This window comes from Primulina eburnea, chromosome 14 (genome assembly GCF_022965805.1).
Source record: "Primulina eburnea isolate SZY01 chromosome 14, ASM2296580v1, whole genome shotgun sequence".
Classification (NCBI taxonomy): domain Eukaryota; kingdom Viridiplantae; phylum Streptophyta; class Magnoliopsida; order Lamiales; family Gesneriaceae; genus Primulina; species Primulina eburnea.
Window position 1 is genome coordinate 4,886,481 of NC_133114.1, and position 23,274 is coordinate 4,909,754.

Genomic DNA, 23,274 nt, shown 5'->3' on the forward strand with positions numbered 1-23,274 from the left:
AAAATAAACATTCAATGCACATAATAGCAAACAACATTCACCGAATATTATTACACGCCAATATAAGCGTCATAAAGATATAGGTTTGAGCGTACCTCAAATTACAACTTACAATACCACGATAAATTCTTAAAGGCTATCGAATGAAACTCGTCCAACGATACAACCTACAATATAAATTCGCTATATACCTCAATATATTGCATTCTAACTGACAAAACAATTTAAATCGCCTCGGATAAAAACTCAAATTCCGGCAGCGCCTAAACCCATGAAGAATCTGAAATTTCGAACTTAATACCTCAAGAATCGAGGCTAAAACACAACGGTAATCTCGCGAAGATGGTTCGCCGGAAATGTCGCCGGAAACACTGTTCACGCCGGAAACCTAGCTGGAATTTAGGGAAAAGTTAATACTTCACTTGTATAAACTAATACACCAAGAACAACCAAAATTCGAAGTCAAAAGCTTACCTAAAAACCGAATCGAAGCTCACGCACAGCTGCTGGAAATCATAACGATCGAGCTCAAAATTTACCGATTCATGGCAGGAAGGTAGCTAATAGGTTGAAAGAAGAAGATGGCTAGGTGCTGCACTAAATTTCTGGCCGCTGGGATGCTGCACGACCGAAGCAGGAAGAAGAAAGGCGACAAGAGCGAGGCGAAGAAAAATTTTGGATGGAGCGATCTGATTTCTCAAATGGGTTTGGGTATTTAAATAAAATGGGAAATGGGCTGGGCTTATAATAAGTTATTGGGCCTCACATTCTCCCCCACTAAAAAAAAGATTTCGCCCTCGAAATCTAACAAATACAACACTGATATCCACAACATTACATCTGATAATACATAGGAAATTCAGAATACATCGTATAATTCATTACATTCTCAAACAAATGAGGCCATTCTTGTCGCATCTTTGCTTCTAATTCCCATGTAGATTCTTCTCTTCCATGCCTACTCCATTGTACCAGAACCAATGGAATCGTCTTGCTCCTGAGCTGTCTTTCCTTGCGGTCCAAAATTTGCACAGGATGTTCAACATAGCTAAGGGAACTGTCTAACTCCACATCCTCGACATTCAAGATATGAGACGGATCTGGCTCATACTTCCGCAACATAGATACATGAAACACATTATGTATCAAAGACAAATTCGGCGGCAAGTCCAAACGATAAGCCAATGTGCCAATCCTCTCAACAATCATATACGGACCAATAAAACGCGGAGCTAACTTCCCTTTATGTCCAAATCTCATGGTACCTCGGAAAGGTGACACTTTCAAGAAAAAATAATCGGCCACTTGGAATTCTAAAGGTCTACGCCTTTTATTAGCATAACTGGCTTGACGATCCTGGGCTGATTTCATCCTTTTCCTGATCAATTCAACTTTATCTTTCATTTCTTGAATAAATTCTGGTTTTGACATCTGTCTTTCTCCTACATCTTCCCAACATATCGGCGATCTTCACTTTCTTCCATACAAAGCTTCAAATGGTGTCATACCGATTGTTGCCTGAAAACTATTATTGTAAGAGAATTCAACCAAAGACAATGATTTCTTGCCAACCACCTTTGAAATCCATCACTGCTGCTCGTAACATATCCTCTAGAGTCTGGATGGTTCTTTCTGACTGACCATCTGTCTGTGGATGATAGGCAGTGCTCATAGCCAACTTTGAACCCAAAGCTGATTGCAGACTTCCCCAAAACTTCGAAGCAAATCTTGGATCACGATCAGATACTATGGTTACTGGCACACCATGCAATCTCACTATATGATCAATGTACAATTTCGCCATTTTCATATAAGTACAAGTACGATCATACGGAATAAAATGAGCTGATTTAGACAATCTATCAACAATCACCCAAATCGCATCACAACCACGATTTGAACGAGGCAAATGAGTCACAAAATCCATAGCAATGTGCTCCCAGTTCCACTGTGGCACTTCAAGACTATGCAACATTCCACCAGGTCTCATTCTCTCGGCTTTAACTTGTTGACACGTTAAACATTTAGCCACAAAAAGAGAGATATCTTTCTTCATACCTTCCCACCAATAATGAGCTCTCAAGGTATGATACATCTTTCGAATTCCTGGGTGAATACTGTGCCGACTACAATGTGCTTCCTTTAGTGTGGCTTCTTTCAGATCTATCAAATTTGGAACCAAAAGTCTACCATTAAAGCGCAGACTACCATCTGAAGCAACACTAAACTTTTCTGTCTGACCTGCTCGAGACAATTCTTTCAATCTATGAATATGCGGATCGGTCTTCTGTGCTGCTTTGATTCTGGACAAAATCTGTGGCTCGACTTGAATAGATGACACTATAAAGTAGTCTCCACTGACCTGATAAGTCCATCCTGAAGTTCCCAAGTGCTCGTGAACTTTAGAGATAGTCAAAGATGTCAGCATAGCATTCTGAACTTTCCTGCTGAGAGCATCTGCAACAAGATTCAATCGACCTGGTTGATACTGAATCTCACAATCAAAGTCTTTAAGTAACTCCATCCATCGACGCTGTCTCATGTTCAAGTCAGGTTGTGAGAAAAGATATTTAAGACTCTTGTGATCCGAATAAATCACAAACTGCTCACCGTACAGATAATGACGCCATAACTTCAATGCAAACACAATGGCAGCCAACTCTAAGTCATGAACTGGGTATCGGGTCTCATGCGGCTTCAACTGACGAGAAGCATATGCAATCACTCGCCCATTTTGCATTAGAACACATCCAAGTCCGTTTAGAGATGCATCTGAACAAACAACATATCCACCTGAGCCTGATGGTAAAGCTAGCACTGGAGCTGTTGTCAACTTTTCCTTCAAAGTCTGAAAACTTGACTCACATTCATCAGTCCACACAAAACGTCGATCTTTTTGCGTTAATTGGGTCATAGGCCTTGCTATAATAGAAAATCCTTCAATGAAACGCCTAAAATATCCTGCCAATCCCAAGAAACTGCGAATATCGGAAATATTCGTCGGTGTTGGCCAATTGATAACAGCTTCCACTTTACTAGGATCCACTGATACTCCTTGAGCTGATATAACATGACCCAGAAATACTACTCTGTCCAGCCAAAATTCACATTTAGAAAATTTTGCATACAATTGCGCTGCTCTGAGTGTCTGGAGGACTAACCTTAAATGTTCTCGATGCTCCTTCCTTGTTTTCGAATAAATCAGAATGTCATCTATGAAGACAATAACAAATCTGTCTATAAATTCTCGAAAAACACGATTCATCAAATCCATAAAAACTGCAGGAGCATTAGTCAATCCAAAAGGCATAACTAGAAATTCATAATGCCCATAACGCGTTCGAAATGCTGTCATCGGCACATCTTCCTCTCGAACTCGAAGCTGATGGTAGCCAGAACGAAGATCAATCTTTGAATACACCGATGTACCCTGCAACTGATCAAACAAGTCATCGATACGTGGCAGAGGATACTTATTCTTCACAGTAGCTTTGTTCAATTGCCTATAATCAATGCACATTCTCAACGTTCCGTCTTTCTTCTTGACAAACAATACTGGAGCTCCCCAAGGTGACATGCTTGGTCTAATATAGCCTTTTTCCAGTAAGTCTTGTAATTGCTCTTTCAGTTCTTTCAATTCCGCTGGAGCCAAACGGTATAGTGCTCTCGAAATAGGATTTGTCCCGGACACCAACTCAATGCTAAAATCGATTTCCCTCTGGGGTGGAAATCCAGGAATTTCCTCGGGAAATACATCAGGGAATTCCTTGACAACAGGAATATCTGAAACTTCCAATCTTTTTCCCTGTGTCGAATCGACTGCATAGATCATGAATCCTTCATGCCCTGTTGACAAAAGTCTGAACATTTCCATTGCTGACACTAATGGAATACGTGATTGCGAATCACTACCGTAAAAATTCCATTTACTGCCATAATACGGTTTGAATCTGACGACTCTATGGAAACAATCAACGGTAGCTCGATAATTAGACAGAGTATCCATTCCCAGAATACAGTCGAAGTCAGACATATCTAGCTTGATGAGATTAGTTATCATAATGTTATCATCGAATCTAATCACACAATTCAGAATTATCTCATGAGACATCAAACATACACCGGCAGGAGTAGAAACTGACACAGTATCTATCAACGGAGTAGTAGCAATCTCATGCTCATCAACAAATACAACAGATACAAATGAATGAGATGCTCCTGTGTCTATCAGTATACGAGCAGGATGATTAAAAATAAGGCAGATACCTGCAATAACTCCGCCCGGTGCATCTTGAACTTGATCCTGGGTTAGGGCATGAACTCGAGCCTGCTGTGGCCCTGGGAAACGTTGCTGAACCGGACCTCTAGGCTGAGGATAGCTAGACTGCTGAACAGACTGAGTAGGAACAAAAGGCCTAGTTGCTTGTCCTCTAAAACCCTGACCAAACTGAGGTTGCTGAAATTGTTGTCTTGGTGCATTCGGACATACTCTAGCATAATGTCCAACTTGCCCACAAATATTACAAGATCCCTGAACTCCCGTACACTGAGTACTGAAATGCTTACCACCACAACGATCGCAAAATACTCCACCTGGGGACCCAACTGAGCTTCCACGCTGACTGCCGGAACTAGAAGAACTGCTACGAGTCTGTTTCTTGAATTGTTTTCCTTTGGCCTTAAAGCTTTGCTGCTTTGGTTGCTGATAAGGCTGCAAAGGCTGATACGGCAATAAAGATGGGTATAGTGGTGCCCCCACTGGCAACGGCACATTGCCTCCGAAACTCTGAGGAAAACCTGGATGAACTGACTGTGGTTCTGCCAAAAGTAGACTCGCCTCCACATTCTTGGCTTTCTCAACGGCATCGGCATAATTAATAGGTGCTCCAGCTACTACCAAAGTGCAAATGGTTCGATTCAATCCTTGCATAAAATGCGATAGCTTGTTCCGATCGCTGCTAGCAACATGAGGAACATAGGCAAGAAGCGCTGAGAATTGAGAGGCATACTCCACAACAGTCATATTACCTTGAGTCAATCTATTGAACTCAGCTTCCTTGGCCGAATAGTAAGAAGGCGGTGAATACTCTCGAGCAAACTGAGCACAAAACACATCCCAAGTAACTCTTTCACCCGATTCCTTCAAAGCTTCCTCAGTAGTTTCCCACCACAACTGAGCTCGGTCCTTTAATTGACAAATGGCCAACTTAAGCTGCAAATCGGGGGTGTACTCCAACATATTGAACAAACGCTTCATACTCTTTAGCCACGCTATAGCTTTCTCGCCATCTTCATTCCCAAAGAATCGAGGAGGACGCATATTCTGAAATCGAGATATCACAAGTTCCATTTCACCCATTCCTCTCGTCAATTGATCCACTTCCCGATCAACATTAACATTTCGTGCTTCACCCCGAGGGCGACGACCTCGTCTTCCCCAGTCAGTCTCGTTCAGTCCTCTAACGTTAGGAGCTTCAGACTCCTGAACAACTTCCTTTCCTTTTCTACTCTTCCGTCCAGGTGCCATCTACAAGACACAGGTATTTAATCCATAGGCAGAAACAAAATAATCGGTTGAGTATAAAAACATAAACTTAAACTAATACGCTCTAGTCATGCTGATACGATTAATTCAAAACATAAAAGCAAGTAAGAGCAAATAATCAAGCACATGCACAATCATTTTATTTGTGCCTAAACTCGAGTGTCCTAGACTCTAATTCGAGCGTATCCCAGTTACGCTCTGATACCAAACTGTCAGGGCCCGTGCACTTAGTTAATATTTAATTACCAAACAACAATGATTTAATGGTGTAAACAGCGAAAACGAGTTTAAAACGTTCATTAGGGCCTACAGAAATTTCGGCATGACCTCCCCGTAAGTAGGACATCCCAAAAATTTCAAAACACAATACGCTCGAAAATATCATCAAGTTCACAATCAACCACACAACCATCATACAGCCGCACTGGCCAGGACTAGACACGACATACCACAAATAAAATCCAATACAACATAAAAACAACACCATACAGCTACACAGGGCATCTCCCTGGTCAATTGTATCAAACCAGCATAATATATATAAATATCTGGGAACTCTGACACGACAAACCGACTACTGGATACCACTCGCTGACGCTCCACCAGACGCGTCAAAACCCCTGGAATGACCTGCTATGGCATCAAAAACAACCACAACATCAAAAGAAAACAGGGGTCGGACCCCAGTACGACAAACCAGTAAAATCATGACGTAAATAAAAGACATGTAATAATATCAAGTAAATGCAATGCTATGTGATGCATGAATGGTAACAACGGAATAATGGATACCAAATGGAGTCCAAACGAATAGCATCATCAACAGTAACAGTGGCCACCCGTGCCAGGAATGCAGCATCAAATCGCCGCTCGTCCATGCACGTAGCATCGGGAATGCGAGTAGCTAAGTCGCTCGTCCCTAGCTGTCATCTGGGAATGTGGCTAATCCTAACCCACTCATCCCTCTGATGACTCAATATAATCTCAACAGAATCAACATAAATAGCCGTCAAAGGAGTCAAGGCTCAATATGTTATGCCAACATAATTAATGCATGAATGCATCAAAAATAAACATTCAATGCACATAATAGCAAACAACATTCACCGAATATTATTACACGCCAATATAAGCGTCATAAAGATATAGGTTTGAGCGTACCTCAAATTACAACTTACAATACCACGATAAATTCTTAAAGGCTATCGAATGAAACTCGTCCAACGATACAACCTACAATATAAATTCGCTATATACCTCAATATATTGCATTCTAACTGACAAAACAATTTAAATCGCCTCGGATAAAAACTCAAATTCCGGCAGCGCCTAAACCCATGAAGAATCTGAAATTTCGAACTTAATACCTCAAGAATCGAGGCTAAAACACAACGGTAATCTCGCGAAGATGGTTCGCCGGAAATGTCGCCGGAAACACTGTTCACGCCGGAAACCTAGCTGAATTTAGGGAAAAGTTAATACTTCACTTGTATAAACTAATACACCAAGAACAACCAAAATTCGAAGTCAAAAGCTTACCTAAAAACCGAATCGAAGCTCACGCACAGCTGCTGGAAATCATAACGATCGAGCTCAAAACTTACCGATTCATGGCAGGAAGGTAGCTAATAGGTTGAAAGAAGAAGATGGCTAGGTGCTGCACTAAATTTCTGGCCGCTGGGACGCTGCACGATCGAAGCAGGAAGAAGAAAGGCGACAAGAGCGAGGCGAAGAAAAATTCTGGATGGAGCGATCTGATTTCTCAAATGGGTTTGGGTATTTAAATAAAATGGGAAATGGGCTGGGCTTATAATAAGTTATTGGGCCTCACAGGTACAGTTACTTCGTGTTAAGTTGATGCATGGTTTTGTCGTTGTATCATGAGAAATAGCTGTCTGTCCTGATCCTCGAAGCACCATTGGAGGGGACTAATCTGTTTTTAAGTAAATCGTACTTCGTATTTGTATCGGTTTGATCTACGAGTTTCCTATTGTTTACATAATCGATATTTGTACTTCAAATTCCATATTGCTTTTGTTTAGTGCTCTGTCTGTATCTATATAATCCTGCTTTCGTTTACTGTTCTATAATTGTTGTTTTCATACTTCTAATTTTAGCATTTTGGCTAACAATCTTAAAACAGATTTTGTTATACTCATTACGTGATTTGTTGAAGACATGACTACTGATTCGAATGACTCGAATGTGCCAAAAGTTAGTCCCCATCTATGGAAGTCATTGTTGCTTATGTGCCTATGAGCCTTCCTAATAAGCTAGGGAAATTCGACGGCTCAAATTTGAAAAGTGGCAAAATAAGATGTTTTTCCATCTCACCATCTTAAATCTAGCAAGGTTTCTCACCGAGGATGCTCTCAAACCAGTTGAGGTTGACATAAATGTGCACACTGCTAGTGCTATGCTTGCATGTCACAATTCAGATTTTTTGTGTAGAAAATGAATGGTTCGGCTGATTAGCTTAAATGTGTATAGCGAAAAGAAGACAGCTCTTGAATTTTTGGAGTCTCAAGATCGAAAATAAAAAACCGAGGATTCCGAGGCCATGAAATTTGTTGTTGGCCGATTCTTAGACTATAAAATGGTCGATTTCAAAATGATGATAAGTCAAGTTCAAAAATTCCAAGTGATCCTGGATGATATTCACACAAAGGGTATTGTGCTGTGTGAAACTTTCCAAATGGCGATTATCATTGAAAAGCTGCCTTCGGCTTGGAATGATTTCAAGACTTATCTGAACCACAAATGAAAGGAGATGGATGTGGAAGAACTGATTATTAGGATTCGTATTGAATAAAACAACAAGGTGCCCTGAAAGAAGCAAGATAGAAGTCCATATGAATTATGGAAAGGAAGAACTCCTCTCTACCAATACCTGCGAGTGTGAGGTGTCTTGACAAGATAATGATACTCACTCCGAAGAAGGTAAAGATAAGAATGAAAACTGTTGATTGTATTTTCATTGGGTATACATAAAACAGTAGCATTTATCGTTTCCTTGTACATAAATATCAAATAACTGATATTCACAAGTACGATAATGGAATAAAAAAATACTCTGTTATTTGAACATGTGTTTCCATGTAAATCTAAAGAAGAACCAAGTCATCCAAAAGATCCCATGAGACAGTTGGAAAATAACAAGAGGTTAACCATGAGGTTAAACCTAGATGTAGTAAGAGAGCTATGACAGATATATCATTTGGTCCTGATTTAATCACTTTAATGATGGAAAATGAACCTCTAAGCTTCAAAGAAACAATTAATTTATCTGAGGGGCCTCAATGGAAAGAGGCTATGAATTGAGAAATGGAATTTACAAAAACATACATGAGAATTAGTGGATCTTCCTCCATGAATCAAACCACTAGATTGCAAATGGATTTTCAAACACAAAATGAAATCAGAAGAGCCATAGACAAGTATAAAGTCATATTGGTAATTAAAGGTTACCATCAATGTGAAGGGCTTGATTACTTCGACACTTATTTTCCTGTAACGAGAATAACCTCTATTCGTGTAATACTTGTCATTGTTGTCTTGCCAAATCTCAAAGTAAACAAAATGGATGTAAATATAGCTTTTTCTAAATGGATATTTAGAAGAAAAAATTTACATGGAACAACATGGGGGATTTTCAGCGACTGGGAAAAAAAATAAAGTTTGTAAACTTGTGATATCTCTATATGGCTTAAAACAAACAATAAAAAAATGACATGAAAAATTTGATATATCCATGATAGAAAGTACGTTTAAATCCAGTTAATGCTTCAAATATGTATAAGTAAAGAATGTTGAAAATGGTTATGTCATTTTATGTATTTATGTAGATAACATGCTTATCAATGATAGCAATGATATGATGATTAAATTCACCAAAAAGTTGTTGAACTCCAGATTCGAACCGAAAGATTTGGGTTGATCTGATGTGATCCTTTGAATTAAAATTCATAAAACATCATAAGCGCTAGTTCCAAATCAGTCACATTATGTGGACAAAATCTTTGATAAATTCAATAAAGATGACTCTGCATTGTCTAGAACCCCGATCGATACAAATCAACATCTTTCAAAAAATAGTGGTGAGAGCATCACTAAATTAGAATACTCTCGAGTCATCGGAAGTCTGATATACTTAATGAGTGGTACAATACCAGACATATCTTATGTAATGAGCAAATTGAGTAGATTCACGAGTAATCCAGGAGTTAAACATTGGAAAGAGATTATCAGATTGCTAAGGTACTTAAGGCACACTCGTGACCATGAACTACATTATACTAGATATCCCGCTGTTACTGAAGGATAGTGATACAAACTTTATATCTGATATGAAATATTAAAAATCCACAAATAAATTTGTATTCACTTTAGGAGGTGCAACAATTACAAATATATACTCTAAACAAACTATAATAGCTATATCCACCATCGAATATGAGTTTATACTCTTGACCAATGTACTGAAGAGGCTAAATAACTGCATCAATTCTTAGAAGATGTTCCAAGACGAGAAAAAAGTGTGCTGACTATATATAGACATTGTGATAGTCAATATGCGATTGGAAATGAAGAAAACAATATGTATAAAGGTAAGTCTAGACATATACATCTTAGACACAATACAATTAGACAACTACTCTCAACTGGAGTTATCTCTATAACTATGTAAAGTCAAAGGATAATATAACAAATAGTTGAAAAAAAGGAATAAATAGAGAGTTTGTTGCGAACTCGTCAAAGAGAATTGGGCTTAAGATATAGAATAAATTGGTGCAAAGAAAAACCCAACATATGCTGACTAGACATCCTAAGAACTAGGTTCAATGGAACACCCTAATCGTACTGATTTGGTGGATCATTGTGGGAGTTATCTTTAGTCTATTACTATTATGAAACAGTGAATGTTGAGGATAAGCATATGAATTTTAATATTCTGATGACAAAAAATAAGGCATCACCTATGTGAGAGAAAAGTGGAGGCCACTTTGAAAGAATTGTTATGCTCAATTCTAGACCCTCTCACAGAACTAGACATGTGTTCGTGACAAAAAATGAACACAATCATGATAACATAATTGTATAAGGGAGATATATATGTAAAGTATATCTTAATTTACATAAAAGACAGAAAAAATTCAAGGACGTCATATCTACTAATCAGTTAGTAAAACAAATATATTTCACAAGGAAAGGTTCAAAAGGTAACATCTACTTATTGTATTCAAGATCCCACTGTAGATTTTTATCACCAATATTTGTGTCGGTTTTCATTCATGTGGGGGATTGCTGGAAATTTGAATTAAATTTTAAGTTTGATGAAAATTTTTGCTCATGAATATTATATTGTCTTTTGGCTTTCCACATTTTGAGTTAGTTGTAGCTCATGATTGTGGAAGTTTGTTTGGCTTTCCGCGTTCTTGAATAAATTGCAGACTTTTGGTTCTTCATATTCATGAGTTAATTGCAAGCGTAATTTTTGGTGTGTATTTCGGAATTCATAAATAGCTTATTAATTTTCTCAATCCATATATAAAAGAAATACATTTTATAAAATACACTCAAGATCTCTCTAAAGCATTTTTTTGCATTTCATATTGTTAGCTTTTCGTTTGCTCTCCGTTAAGTTTTGATGATAAAATGAAGGCACATTTTCAGTTCGTCGGCGTAGTTACTTTGTGCTAAGTTACTACATGATTTTTTCGTTGTATCCTAGAAAACAGTTGTCCATCATGATCCTCGAAGTACCGTCGGAAAGGACAAATCTGTTTTAAGAAAATTGGAGTTGTTTGTACAGGTCTCGATTTGTTTTTCTGGTTTCCTGTTGTTTACATACTTGATATTTATACTTCCAGTTGCATGCTATTTTTTTAGTACTCTATTTATATCTATACGATCCTGCTTTCGTTTACTGCTCAGTAATTGATGTTTTCATGCTTCGAATTTTAACATTTTGGCTAACATTTTTAGCATATTTAACATTTTTTCATTAAGTATTTAAATATTATCCTACTATGGAATGTACAAGAGGTGTGGATGAAATACTATTTTTAGGTAGTAACTTGTTGAAAGTGGAGGCATTTCGTAAGTTACTTGTGAACTTTTCACTCTTTAATGCTACATACAGAGAGGTGATAATCCGATATTTACCAATGAGTTGAATTCAAAATCGAGGTGGTTAGTTCCACTCACAAATCAATTGATATTGGATGTAGATGCGGGTTACAATATCACCAATAAAAAGTATAGTGCGGAAGCCGTGATTAGAAATTCTGGGGGACAAGTGAATGAGTGATGGGAGCTAAGGCAGGTGTTGCTCGTTCTTCGGGCCTGGTACTAAGTGTAGAATTGGAAGCAATTCGATTCGATATGGATTTCTGTTTATATTGTGGGTTATCCAATATCTGTATATGAATAGATCTTTTGTGAGACGGTCTTACGAATCTTTATTCGTGAGACGGTCTACCATACCCATTCACAATAAAAAGTAATACGTAATATTTTTTCATGAATGACCTAAATATAGATTATTCTCATAAAATACGATACGTGAGACCGTCTCATACAAGTTTTGTCCTATTCATACTCATATTCTCTTTTGGCGGTTCGGAAAACCGAAGAAGAAAAAACATACATAATATCCACATTAAATTATTCATCTATATGCATGGTACTAAATCCGAACGAAATGAACTAATTAGTTTTAGTCCTTTTTTGGTGCTTGTTCAATAATTATGCAATGCATCAAATTTAAATTATTTTCAACCCCAAAGATTAATTATATATATTATTTGAATAAAATTCGTATATCCAATTAACATGGAAAATAAAATATGTATATTTTACATGTGAGTGTGTCTATATATACGCATCAGTATGTATGTATCTTTCATGTAACCTTGTCAAAACTCGAAACCGAAGAGTTCTCGTCTTCCAATCTTGATATATAGACAACCAAAGAGGGAATATCTATTCTCAATCTCCATTTCCCTATTGGCGATTCTTGATTAATTTTTGTTTGCCACTGATGGACTTTTCTTCGTCTTTCAAGAATTCATTCAAATCCCATAAGCATGGAAGAAGAATTTCTGCAGGCAGTGTAACAGAAGACGATGCGAAATACGAGAATCAGCCCATTTTGTCGGATCATCGCCACGAATCATCCGACTCCGCCTCCCACAACCACATGCCGGGATCTTCAGAAGTCATCGTTAAAATCGATGGTGGCAGTGATCGACCAGCCGCCACCACAACCCTCGGTGACAAGAACATTTGGAGGGAATCGAGCCTGGAATTCTGGGGTGAAGGTGGAGACGGCGCCATGCAAAAAGGCGGATTCTCTTTTGGTGAGGAGCCTTCAGTGAAGCTGATTGGCCAGTTCTTGAATAAGCAGAAGGCTGTGGGAGGCGAAACTTCCCTGGACATGGATTTGGAAATGGATGAGCTTCGCCATGGCAATCAAAGTTATAATAAAACAGGCCCTCTTAATTGCAGTTCTTTTAAGGATCAGAATAACAGGTTTGATGAATATCGTAGCTATCCAACTTCAAAGGAGCTTAGAGTTTCTTTCCAGGACCATCAAGACTCTGGAGGTATTAATGTGGTTGATATAGGCCCTGATGAGCAAAGGAGTTCTAGAAAAAACAATGGATCCTCTTCTGATGAGGATGAGAATCTAAATCACAGAAGGGTTAACAGGAGGCGATCGATGAATGTGGCGAATAATTTTGAAAATGGTGGGGGTGATGAGGGTCAGGTATTGAGGTGCACCTCAGTTCAGAGGAGAGTTACTAATCTAGGCAGGTTGAAGACTAGGTCTAGGTTGATGGACCCGCCTGAGATACCCGATAGAAGGTCCGGTATCCTCAAATCAGGCCAAATCCGATCTGGGATTCTAGGAAGGGCATCCGGGATGATCACAATGCCGAGGGATGATGAAGAGGAAGACCCATTGTTCGATGAAGATCTTCCTGATGAGTACAAGAAGGCTAAATTTGATGCATTGACAATAGCACAATGGATCAGTCTTATTCTTATTGTCACGGCTTTGGTATGTACTCTTGTGATTTCAAAGTGGAAGAGAAAGAAATTAAGGGGATTGAGTTTATGGAAATGGGAGATGCTGATTCTTGTTTTGATATGTGGGAGACTGGTGTCTGGTTGGGGGATTAGGGTAGCGGTTTTCTTTGTTGAGAGAAATTTTTTCATGCGTAAAAGGGTTTTATATTTCGTTTATGGGGTCCGTAAGGCTGTTCAGAACTGCATCTGGTTGGGGTTGGTTCTCATTTCTTGGGATTACATGCTCGATCAGAAGGTTGAGGGGAACAATGAGTTTCTTCTGTATGTAAACAAGTTGATGATATGTATGCTGGTGGGGACTTCGCTGTGGCTGGCGAAGACCCTTATGGTAAAAGTTCTCGCTTCTTCATTTCACGTAAGCACGTTCTTTGATCGTATCCAAGAAACGCTGTTCAATCAGTATGTGATCGAGACATTATCTGGCCCTCCGTTGATAGAGATGCAGTGCCGCCAGGAGGAAGAAGAGAGAACTATGGCTGAGGTTTTGAGGCTTCAAAATGCAGGGGCGACTCTTCCACCCGAGCTTAGACCACCATCTTTTCTACCTTTAAAGAGTGAAAAGTTCTCAAGCAACTTACAGGGAGGGCTGCCCCCAAAACCGATAAAGGGGGCGAGCTTCAAGATTTCTGGACAGACACCCAAAAACCAAGAAGATAAAGGTCTGTCAATTGATAAGCTTCATAAATTGAATAACAAGAATGTTTCTGCTTGGAATATGAAAAGATTAATGAATACTGTGAAGCATGGGGTTCTCTCGACTCTGGATGAACAAGTGCTCGATAGCTCACAAGGGGATGAAGCTGCCACACAGATCAAGAGCGAATATGAGGCTAAAGTTGCAGCCCGGAAAATTTTTCGAAATGTGGCCAAGCCTGGTGCCAAGTGAGTCTAATTACACACCCGTTCTCTTTGTTTAGATGGTTAATTCTGCATTGTTGTTTAGCAACAATTTCCCGTCTTCCTAGATAGTTATCTATGTGACAACAATCAAAACGTGAAATATTGGTGTCATTAGGTTTAAAAGGATTGGGTTACAACAATACTAATAGCCATGACTTCTCATATGATGGCAGCCACTTGGTCTTTCATAGCAAGATTAGAAAAGAACTCTTGGATTACTTGAATCTAGTGTAACACAATTTTTCCAGCTTGCTGTTCAAGGTTAAAGTACTTTATATTCTGCCAGGTTCATCTACCCGATAGATCTGATGCGTTTCTTGCGGGAAGAAGAGGCTTTGAAGACCTTGAATGTGATTGAAGGATCGACCGAAATTGAAAAAATCACCAAAGCATCCCTGAAAAGTTGGGTGGTACGAATAATACATGACCACAATTAGATCTACAACAAAAAAAATTATTCATATTGGTGGTTCCAGAATATTTCATGGATGAAAAATAAATATACTCAAGCCAGTTTCATGATGATCATGATTGATTGTGCAGGTCAATGCCTTCCGAGAAAGAAAAGCTCTAGCCTTGACATTAAACGACACAAAAACAGCAGTTAACAAGCTACATCAGATAGTGAATGTTATAGCCGGCATCATCATCTTCGTGATCTGCCTTGTGATTCTTGAAATTGCAACAAGCAAGTTTCTGCTGTTCATCAGTTCCCAGATCGTGGTTGTGGCATTTATATTCGGAAACACTTGCAAGACAGTCTTTGAAGCTGTCATATTCGTATTCGTTATGCATCCTTTCGATGTAGGTGATCGATGTGAGATTGATGGAGTTCAGGTAACACAAAGAGAAAACAGCTTAGATGAGTTTTTTCTTCCACGTTCTTACTGGAAAATTTGTCTCATTTTCGAATATTTCAGATGATTGTGGAAGAAATGAACATATTGACTACGGTTTTCTTGAGATTCGACAATCAAAAGATATTATATCCGAATGTAACTCTCGCAACAAAGCCGATAAGCAATTACTATCGTAGTCCAGATATGGGCGACTCGGTCGATTTTGCTGTCCATATTGCTACACCAGTAGAGAAGATTGCTGTGATAAAGCAAAGAATAACAAGGTAGGTATCGTTTCATCCTTTATTATTGGCTCATGAAATTTCAGGAATTCCCTAGACATGGTTGCGCATTTCGCATTCTTTGTCATGCAATTGCTTACTGTTGAATCTTAAATAAATAGTATTACAGTGTATATATTCCAAACTCTGTCATATGATTTCCAACATTTTTACCTCACTTTTGCTAACGCAGTTACATTGAGAACAAGAGTGAGCACTGGTACCCCTCACCAACAGTAGTATTGATGAATCTTGAAGACCTGCATAGATTGAAACTCTCGGTATGGATGAGACACCGAATGAACCATCAGGATATGGGAGAAAGGTGGAATAGACGAGCTCTTTTCGTGGAAGAGATGGTAAAGATTTTCAAAGAGCTCGACATACAGTACCGTTTGTATCCAGTCGACATCAATATTCGAGCAATGCCTCCTCTTAACTCCGGCAGGATCCCTTCAACATGGCCCCCACCTCCAGTCAACTGAAATACTTTTCACTTGCTGCAATAATAGCAAATAGGAAAATTTTGTAAAATTTTCAAATTGTAGAATAAATATATGCTTATCTCCTGAATGAGAACGACGGTTGCTTACTTTTGCGACAGAGATCAAATACAGATTATCTTTTTTGTTTCTCTGTTATTCGCTTACAACATTTACACTGCGTATAATCTAGAAAGTGCTTAGTATTTGCTTTCAGTACTTTGAGAAGGATCAAGGAATTGTGTTGAAATCCTCGCGACATAACCAATCCTTGAATACTTTTCCTTTGGCGATGAAACACCCAGTGTTCTTCCTATCAATCCTCAACGGGCATTTCATTCTAATCATCATTTCCTTAACCAATCCTTTCACAGGCGGTTCTCCTTTTGTAGAACTGTGCTTTCCGGACCCACAAACAACAGATATTTCACTTGGGGTCCCAAAGTTTCCACCATCAAACCTCAGTTTTAGCTCATCAAACCAATGTAGCAGAATCAAATACGCGGCACTCAAATGCATTCCGTGCAAATCGAGCTTCAACTCAGAAGAGCTCCACTCCATAGCCTGATCAAGAACTGATGATTTCACTAATTCAAGAATCAAATCAGCCTCGTCTTTATTCAAATTATCGACCAACTCTTTGATTGACAAAGGTACATTTTTCAAATCTCTAAGCAAGAAGATAATGTTTGGACATGAATTTAGAGCAGAATTATAAGTTCTAATCGATGAAACAATGCCTGAACTTCTCATTTTCTTCAACCATGAGAGCATATCAGAAAGGTTATTTTGAGCTCCAAATGATGAAAGCATCATATTACAGCAAACTGTATCCACGTTGAAACCGTCGTTCTCCATTTGAACCACGCATCGCTTCATATCCTCAACACATCCCATTTGTCCGTAGCCATATACAAGAGATCTCAACTCAAAACCAGACGGCTTTAAGCCCATTTCTTTCATTTCTTGAATCAAGTTCTCAGCTCTATCTGGAAATCCAATTTCACAAAACCCCCCTATCATTGACTCGTAACCTCTCTGCTTTATATATACAGAAGATGATTGAAACACGAGCTGACTTAATTCTTCGCATAAATCAAGAAACCCTTTAATGGACTTGTGCTTAGCATGAAAAGCTACTAAATTACAATAAAACATACACAGATCCCTCTCCTTAAACCTCAGTTTTAAAACTGTTTCAGAGAATAAATTTTCTGCTTCATCGAACCTTTCTTGCTTGTATAGACAAGCAATCAAATCCGCCACCAGCTTAGCATTCCAGATGAACCATGTTTCTTGTCTAATCATCCGGTACAGCTACATTTGCATTAACACAATAAATTTTTGTACTAAAAAATTACCAAGATTTAGATAGAGAGTCACGAATACTACTTACAGGAAAAGCAAGTTTGCGGAGGCGGGGGTGGGAGGTGGACGGTGAGAGGAGATGGGAGAGGGTGTTGAGTGCCACGTGCTTGGAAGAAGAAGCAACAAATTTGCGTAGTAAGCCAGTGGATGCTGTAGGATCTTCGGCGATGACGAGGGCCGTCAGTAAGTGCTCACCTTGTTTCGTAAGCTTGCATGCTACCGGCTGTAATAGGCACCTCCGGCGGCAGAAATGAGTGTGAACTGGTGCCGCAGATAGCGGATACCCGCCACCGCCGATTATCATCCGTTTAGTCAACAATCTTTTTTTCACCCTTTCTTTGGTTATCATTCTTCACCAGTCCACCTCTGACTAATTATTAAATTTTCGGGTTAATTTGAAATTTGCGGATCAGACTTCCTTTTTAATTAATTATCTGGCGATATTATTTTAGTTAAATGGGATAATTTTTTTAAAAAAAATTGAACTTTGATTTTAGTTGCACAATATAACATGGGACACAATATATAAAAACTTACGTGAGACGATCTCACGGGTTGTATTTTGTGAGACGGATCTCCTATTTGGATCATTCATGAAAAAATATTATTTTTTATGCTAAAAATTATTTTTTATTGTGAATATTGGTTTGATTGATCTGTTTCACAAATAAATATTTATGAGACTCTCGAGACCTACTCATAATGTGAAAAGCTAATTTACATGACCATTGTCTTCATTATCACATGAGTAAATCTTATTTGAAGGAGAAAATAAAAAGGTAAAGGAGAATGAAGAACAACTACATGATAAACAAATTTTATTAATCGCCAAATTTTCTTGTAGAACAACAAATGCAGAATCACATAGCATACGCCATTATAATATTTACACATTCTTCTCGACATAAATAAATGGAATCATCATTTACAAATTCCAATGGCATTATGACTTCACGAGCCGATGAAATACATGACAAAAACAAAAATATAATGTAAACCTACTAGTCGCATACGGATAGTAGTACTTAGGCCAATGTGCATGGCTGATTCCGTCGTCTTGACAAAACTGGAAGAATCTTGATCATTGTACTTAAAAGGAATCCAACAAACTGCACATTATAACATAATAGCAAATGGTTAGCATTTTAAATTTCAAAATTTATTGCAAGTTTGAGGCCAAGAATTGTACTTACCCAAGAAAGTCCAACGCAAAAAATGCTGAAACCAGGGAAATTAAATGGAGCCGATTCGGACAAGAATAATGCTGGATATAGAAGCAGAAGTTTAAAATGTGAGTTTGAGATAGGTGTTTACAGCCTTCTACCTACGTGAGTAGAGAATAAGAAAATAAATATTTTTTCTAGGATCACCTGAAAGAGGACTGAAAATCAATGGAGATGCGACATTGGCTAATGCTGATATGCCCAAAATGCATCCTTGAGCGATGCCCTGCTCGTAGGGTCCAACTTGTTTCGAAATAATGCATCTTATCTGTGTGTTTGGGAAAAAAAAAATCTTTTCATCAGCATTAAGCTACCATAATAGTGAAAACAGTGCAATCGATATGTATTATGAGCAACTCACGCTAGGACTTGCAAGGCTAAGGAGTAAGCCCAACAAAGCAGAAGCGTAAGGTACCCATGGTGCCCAAGCTATGCTGTCGAGTAGCATCTGCACAAAACCAGAAACCAAAACGTCATTTCTCTGTTATTAAATTAGCCACACTTGACAAAGTTAACACAAATTTATTGCTGTAAATAAATAGAGGGCTTAGTGAGTTGAAAGGAGTGGTTACATTGACGAATCCAGCAAAAAGTCCAATACAAAGCAATGCCTCCTCTCCAAGGAGTGAACCCAAAATGGGCGTCAAGACCATCTGCACAAGTTTCAATAATTATTGAGCAAAAAACTTCAGTGCATCAAACAAGTACCACTTAAAATTTGGTGAGGAAACACGGACAATTACAGCATAATATATTACAAATGGCAATTTGAAATTACATTTGATATGGTTGCTGTAATGTAGGTAATGAGCCATATATCAGCAAATTGGTCTTTGTTGAAGTGGAAACGTGCCTTCAAGAAATACTGCAGTAAAAAATGGTAACAACAATGTAAACACTAAACAAAGAGATTTTACACCATATAACCATAAATTATCAGCACAACTAGCAACAGTCTTTATGTCTGATTAATGTAGAGAAAGAGAGTACCATCAAGAAAGCTTGAATCCCCGCCTCTGCCAGGCTATTGAAGAAAGCAACAAATGATGCTAGCGAAAATGTAACACTGCAATGAGGATCACAGATTATATTGAGACATGATTACCATTTCAGTACACCAATAACAAAGATCCATAAAAAACACTATCTTCAGATTCTTTACATGGCAAAAATCTGAAATTTCACGTTACCTGCTACTCAACAAGCGAATTATATGCTTTGGCAAAGATATTTTCTTGATGATCTCTGTGTCTTCCAATGATTCGTTACCAGCTTCGGTGTTTTCGTTCCCTGGTTTCAAGATTGGTTCCTCTAGAGGTTCGATATCACGAGGCGCGTCCTTGAGAAAAATTCTCATGTAGACTAGTGCAGCTATAGATGAAACTGCTGCTACCTGAATGGTGATACAATCGGAAGTTTAGATCAATCAATTCATCTTGAGTTTGCCCAAATGGCGTGGCACATTACTTGGTTCAGTAAAAGTTAACTCAATATGTGAAATAATGAGAGAAGAAAGACCTGATAAATTTGAGCAGTCGGAAGTAATCGAGCGGCTAATGTACCAAAAACTGTTGCAGCAGATATTACACCGGAAAACAGTCCAAAAGCCGAAACACGCTTCCCCTCTGATACGTTGTCCGCCTGAAATAATATGTAATTTTCTTGAGATACAAACACAATTGGGTAAAAATCGCTCGCAACTGGATTAATACTTTCGCTCTTGCAATGGAAAAAAAACAAAGAAATATCCTTAACAATTACCACATAACCGAGAGAAAGGCATATAACGCCGCCGTCGCAAACCATGGATGTTATAGTCTTCAAAGCATAGTATACATAGAAGAACTCAGTAGTCCTCTTCAACGCCAATATCGCTGCACATAAATCAAAATTTTGAGAAAAAAAATCCTCAAAAATTGAAAACAACTACAACAATCGAAAATCAACTTCACGAGCTGAATTAGTGCCAAAAAAAAGTGGAAAAAATAAAGATTACGTACTGAAAGGAATAGGGGAGAGGATCATGGGGATCGTGAGCAAAATTTTCCGACCATAAGCATCGGATAAATTCCCCATCAGCGGCGTCATAATCACAGAACCTAATCCTGCAATCTGCATTTTACAAAAAAAAAAAAAAAACACGAAACCATTAGTTTCACCACCACATTCCACACTATTATTTGTTTCATGATCATCCAAAAATTAAACCAATACTTCGAATCGAACAAGTTTCTCTGATTTTGTTCATCGGGAAATAGTGTAAATTCACCGGAGTATGCTTCCACTTTCTCGTGAAAATTTTTGTTCTTCCGCGCCGCGCCAAACTCGATGGATTACATAAAGTTGGGCCAAGTTCTCTCTTAATGGGCTTTGTTTGAGCTAGGCTATAGGGCCGCAAATTGTTAATAAAATAAAATTACTGAATTTTATATTTATTTTTATTTTTATTTTTATTTGACTGTGTCTAACCGTTGAAGGATTCAATGATACAAAACTTGTAAGCATGTAAATAAATTAATAATTGAGCATTTATTTAATCACAATCAAGTAGCATTTCCTATTCATTCAATTATCTTTGTCATTTTAACAATCATATGAAGACCCAGTCAAAAATAGCTGGATAATATATATAAAGTTCTATGATATATCCTAAGTTTTATTTCAAAAAAATAAATAAATATTTTTATTGTCCGCGCAAACACGATAACCCATTTTCGAAACCCATAATCTTGCTAGGGTATCGATTTCGGGAAAAAAATCTTCTCCAACATTCTCTGTATCATTCTATATAGTATTTTTAATTAAGGAGTTGTAATTCTTTTAACTTTTCATAATCATAATTTTCGATCTATTGGTGATAGTACTCCTATTGTTATACAAAAGTGTTTAGAAGATTTCTTCTTGTGAATTACCCATGTGAAGAGTTCTAATTTTATAATATAATGGACTTGATTAAAAAATTTGATGTTCTTCACCTATTTTATCACAACGTATATGATAGTAGGTCTTGTGAGATGGTCTCACAGATCTTTATTCGTGGACGGGTCAATCCAACTCATATTTACAATAAAAAATAATATTTTAGACATAAAAATAATATTTTTTTTAATAATGAATATAGCATCGATATCTGTCACACAAGAGTTTTTGCATTGTGCACGCGCATATATATAGAGGGCGTGGTGAATGTTGGTGCCGGCTATCAACTTATCAGAACATTCAAACATTGTAAGCACAAATCCAATAATGTGCAGCTGTGTGTGTGTTTGCGCGCGCACGAAAATATATGAACAATAGTACTCATGCATACACACACAAACGCACGTACGAACAAACATACCGCCTGTTGGAAGCCTGTAAGATAAATGGCGAGTGAGCATTCATCTTGTCCGGGGCAAACCGCCTCAAGGGTGACGTCCGCGATCGTTGGGTTCACCAGTAACGACGCGAAATACGATAGAAATAATGTCACGAAAAGGTGGATCAAATTCTTCCAGTTATCCATTCTTCGATATATTCAAATATTGAAGAGAATACAGTAATTCAGTAACCCTTGGTATATATATTCAAAAGAATGGAAAATGGCCGGAGAGAATTGAAGAAACACCTTTTTGCTTAATATAAATATTATAAGTGGTAAAAAAAGAACAGTGCAATGAAGAAAACAAGAATATTGAAGAGCTTGAACGAAGCAGAGGGTTATATATACAGCCAGCAGCTGCCGAAAGAATCGGCGTGGGGTTCTCGCAACGCAACATAGTTGAGAAATATTATTTTTAAATAAACAAAAACCAAGTCATATTATTATTAATTGGTAATAGCAGTAGGTTGACCTGAGTTTGGTCCTAACAAATTAACCTGAGATTTTTGAAGTATTCTTCCTACGTAGTGGTGGTTGGTGAGTTGAATTTTTTGCCATTCGTTGGCCTTCTGCGAATCTGCGTTCGTGTTCCAGTACTGTTTGTTTGGTGTTTTATTTAAAAAATTATTCAACTAGTTGTTCATCTAATATATATATGAAAAGAGAGGTAGGGAAACTGAGAGTCAGGACTCTGAGAATTTTGTGCTCGAGCTTATAAGGTATTGAGGATTAAGCCAGCTCGAGATTGATCGGAGTTCATTAGTATTTTTTTTTAATTAGAGTGCTAACATGACATCGGATATTATTAATATATATGATATTGGGCAAAAACTTGCGTGAGACAGTCTCACGGGTCGTATTTTGTGAGACAGATATCTTATTTGGGTCATCGATGAAAAAAATTACTTTTTATGCTAAGAGATTATTTTTTATTGTGAATATTGGTAGGGTTGACCCATCTCACAAATAAAGATCCGTGAGATCGTCTGAGTAGATCACTGCTAACACGTTTGACGACGTCTAATATGTATTCCAGTAGGAAAAAAAAGTAGAATTAAAAATCAAGCAAATTTATCATATAAGCTAGAACTTGACTAATTAGATTATCATGTTCTATTGAGCTCGTGTCGATCAGGTTCAAAACCTCGTGTGTACATTAGAACCTGTTCGATTTATTTTAC

General features: G+C 37.9%; 4 protein-coding genes across 9 annotated transcripts; 1 reads left to right on the forward strand and 3 right to left on the reverse strand.

The window, feature by feature from the left end:
- Nucleotides 1–834: 834 nt before the first annotated feature.
- On the reverse strand, nucleotides 835–1,431 carry LOC140811115 (uncharacterized). The gene has a single exon (XM_073168989.1). The coding sequence runs from the start codon at nucleotides 1,429–1,431 to the stop codon at nucleotides 835–837; it is 597 nt and encodes a 198-aa protein (XP_073025090.1).
- Nucleotides 1,432–12,543: 11,112 nt separating this feature from the next.
- On the forward strand, nucleotides 12,544–16,144 carry LOC140811851 (mechanosensitive ion channel protein 6-like). 2 transcript variants are annotated; one of them, XM_073169956.1, is made up of 5 exons: nucleotides 12,544–14,521; nucleotides 14,826–14,949; nucleotides 15,083–15,376; nucleotides 15,460–15,662; nucleotides 15,853–16,144. In XM_073169956.1, the coding sequence occupies exons 1-5, from the start codon at nucleotides 12,588–12,590 to the stop codon at nucleotides 16,142–16,144; spliced, it is 2,847 nt and encodes a 948-aa protein (XP_073026057.1). In that variant the 5' UTR covers nucleotides 12,544–12,587. The 2 variants fall into 2 exon arrangements, with proteins under 2 accessions (XP_073026057.1, XP_073026058.1); XM_073169957.1 differs by having other exon boundaries at nucleotides 14,826–14,946.
- On the reverse strand, nucleotides 15,668–17,885 carry LOC140811852 (pentatricopeptide repeat-containing protein At2g17033-like). Of its 4 annotated transcripts, XM_073169959.1 has the most exons (4): nucleotides 17,538–17,885; nucleotides 16,253–17,458; nucleotides 16,052–16,159; nucleotides 15,668–15,919 (listed from the first exon to the last, which is right to left on the reverse strand). In XM_073169959.1, the coding sequence occupies exons 1-2, from the start codon at nucleotides 17,856–17,858 to the stop codon at nucleotides 16,373–16,375; spliced, it is 1,407 nt and encodes a 468-aa protein (XP_073026060.1). In that variant the 5' UTR covers nucleotides 17,859–17,885; the 3' UTR covers nucleotides 15,668–15,919; nucleotides 16,052–16,159; nucleotides 16,253–16,372. The 4 variants fall into 4 exon arrangements, with proteins under 4 accessions (XP_073026060.1, XP_073026062.1, XP_073026061.1 ...); XM_073169961.1 differs by having other exon boundaries at nucleotides 15,668–16,130; XM_073169960.1 differs by having other exon boundaries at nucleotides 15,668–16,140.
- A 431-nt stretch (nucleotides 17,886–18,316) lies between these two features.
- Nucleotides 18,317–22,405, reverse strand: LOC140811853 (uncharacterized). Of its 2 annotated transcripts, none has more exons than XM_073169962.1 (12): nucleotides 22,073–22,405; nucleotides 20,733–20,844; nucleotides 20,494–20,606; nucleotides 20,251–20,373; nucleotides 19,923–20,125; nucleotides 19,723–19,798; nucleotides 19,511–19,597; nucleotides 19,305–19,385; nucleotides 19,094–19,180; nucleotides 18,880–19,000; nucleotides 18,703–18,773; nucleotides 18,317–18,618 (listed from the first exon to the last, which is right to left on the reverse strand). In XM_073169962.1, the coding sequence occupies exons 1-12, from the start codon at nucleotides 22,235–22,237 to the stop codon at nucleotides 18,535–18,537; spliced, it is 1,323 nt and encodes a 440-aa protein (XP_073026063.1). In that variant the 5' UTR covers nucleotides 22,238–22,405; the 3' UTR covers nucleotides 18,317–18,534. The 2 variants fall into 2 exon arrangements, with proteins under 2 accessions (XP_073026063.1, XP_073026064.1); XM_073169963.1 differs by lacking the exon at nucleotides 22,073–22,405 and adding an exon at nucleotides 20,947–21,053.
- Nucleotides 22,406–23,274: the final 869 nt, after the last annotated feature.

Bases quoted from the DNA above. Each gene is read 5' to 3' on its own strand.
- LOC140811115 (XM_073168989.1), bottom strand. From the start codon at position 1,431: ATGTCAAAACCAGAATTTATTCAAGAAATGAAAGATAAAGTTGAATTG.
- LOC140811853 (XM_073169962.1), bottom strand. From the start codon at position 22,237: ATGGATAACTGGAAGAATTTGATCCACCTTTTCGTGACATTATTTCTA. The intron at 19,799-19,922 runs GTAACGTGAAAT...TCCTCATTGCAG, and splicing joins ATTCGCTTGTTGAGTAGCAG to TGTTACATTTTCGCTAGCAT. The intron at 19,181-19,304 runs GTAACCACTCCT...GGTTTTGTGCAG, and splicing joins TTTTTGCTGGATTCGTCAAT to ATGCTACTCGACAGCATAGC.
- LOC140811852 (XM_073169961.1), bottom strand. From the start codon at position 17,858: ATGATAACCAAAGAAAGGGTGAAAAAAAGATTGTTGACTAAACGGATG. The intron at 17,459-17,537 runs GTAAGTAGTATT...ATGCAAATGTAG, and splicing joins TCCGCAAACTTGCTTTTCCT to CTGTACCGGATGATTAGACA.
- LOC140811851 (XM_073169956.1), top strand. From the start codon at position 12,588: ATGGACTTTTCTTCGTCTTTCAAGAATTCATTCAAATCCCATAAGCAT. The intron at 14,950-15,082 runs GTACGAATAATA...TTGATTGTGCAG, and splicing joins CATCCCTGAAAAGTTGGGTG to GTCAATGCCTTCCGAGAAAG. The intron at 15,377-15,459 runs GTAACACAAAGA...CGAATATTTCAG, and splicing joins GTGAGATTGATGGAGTTCAG to ATGATTGTGGAAGAAATGAA.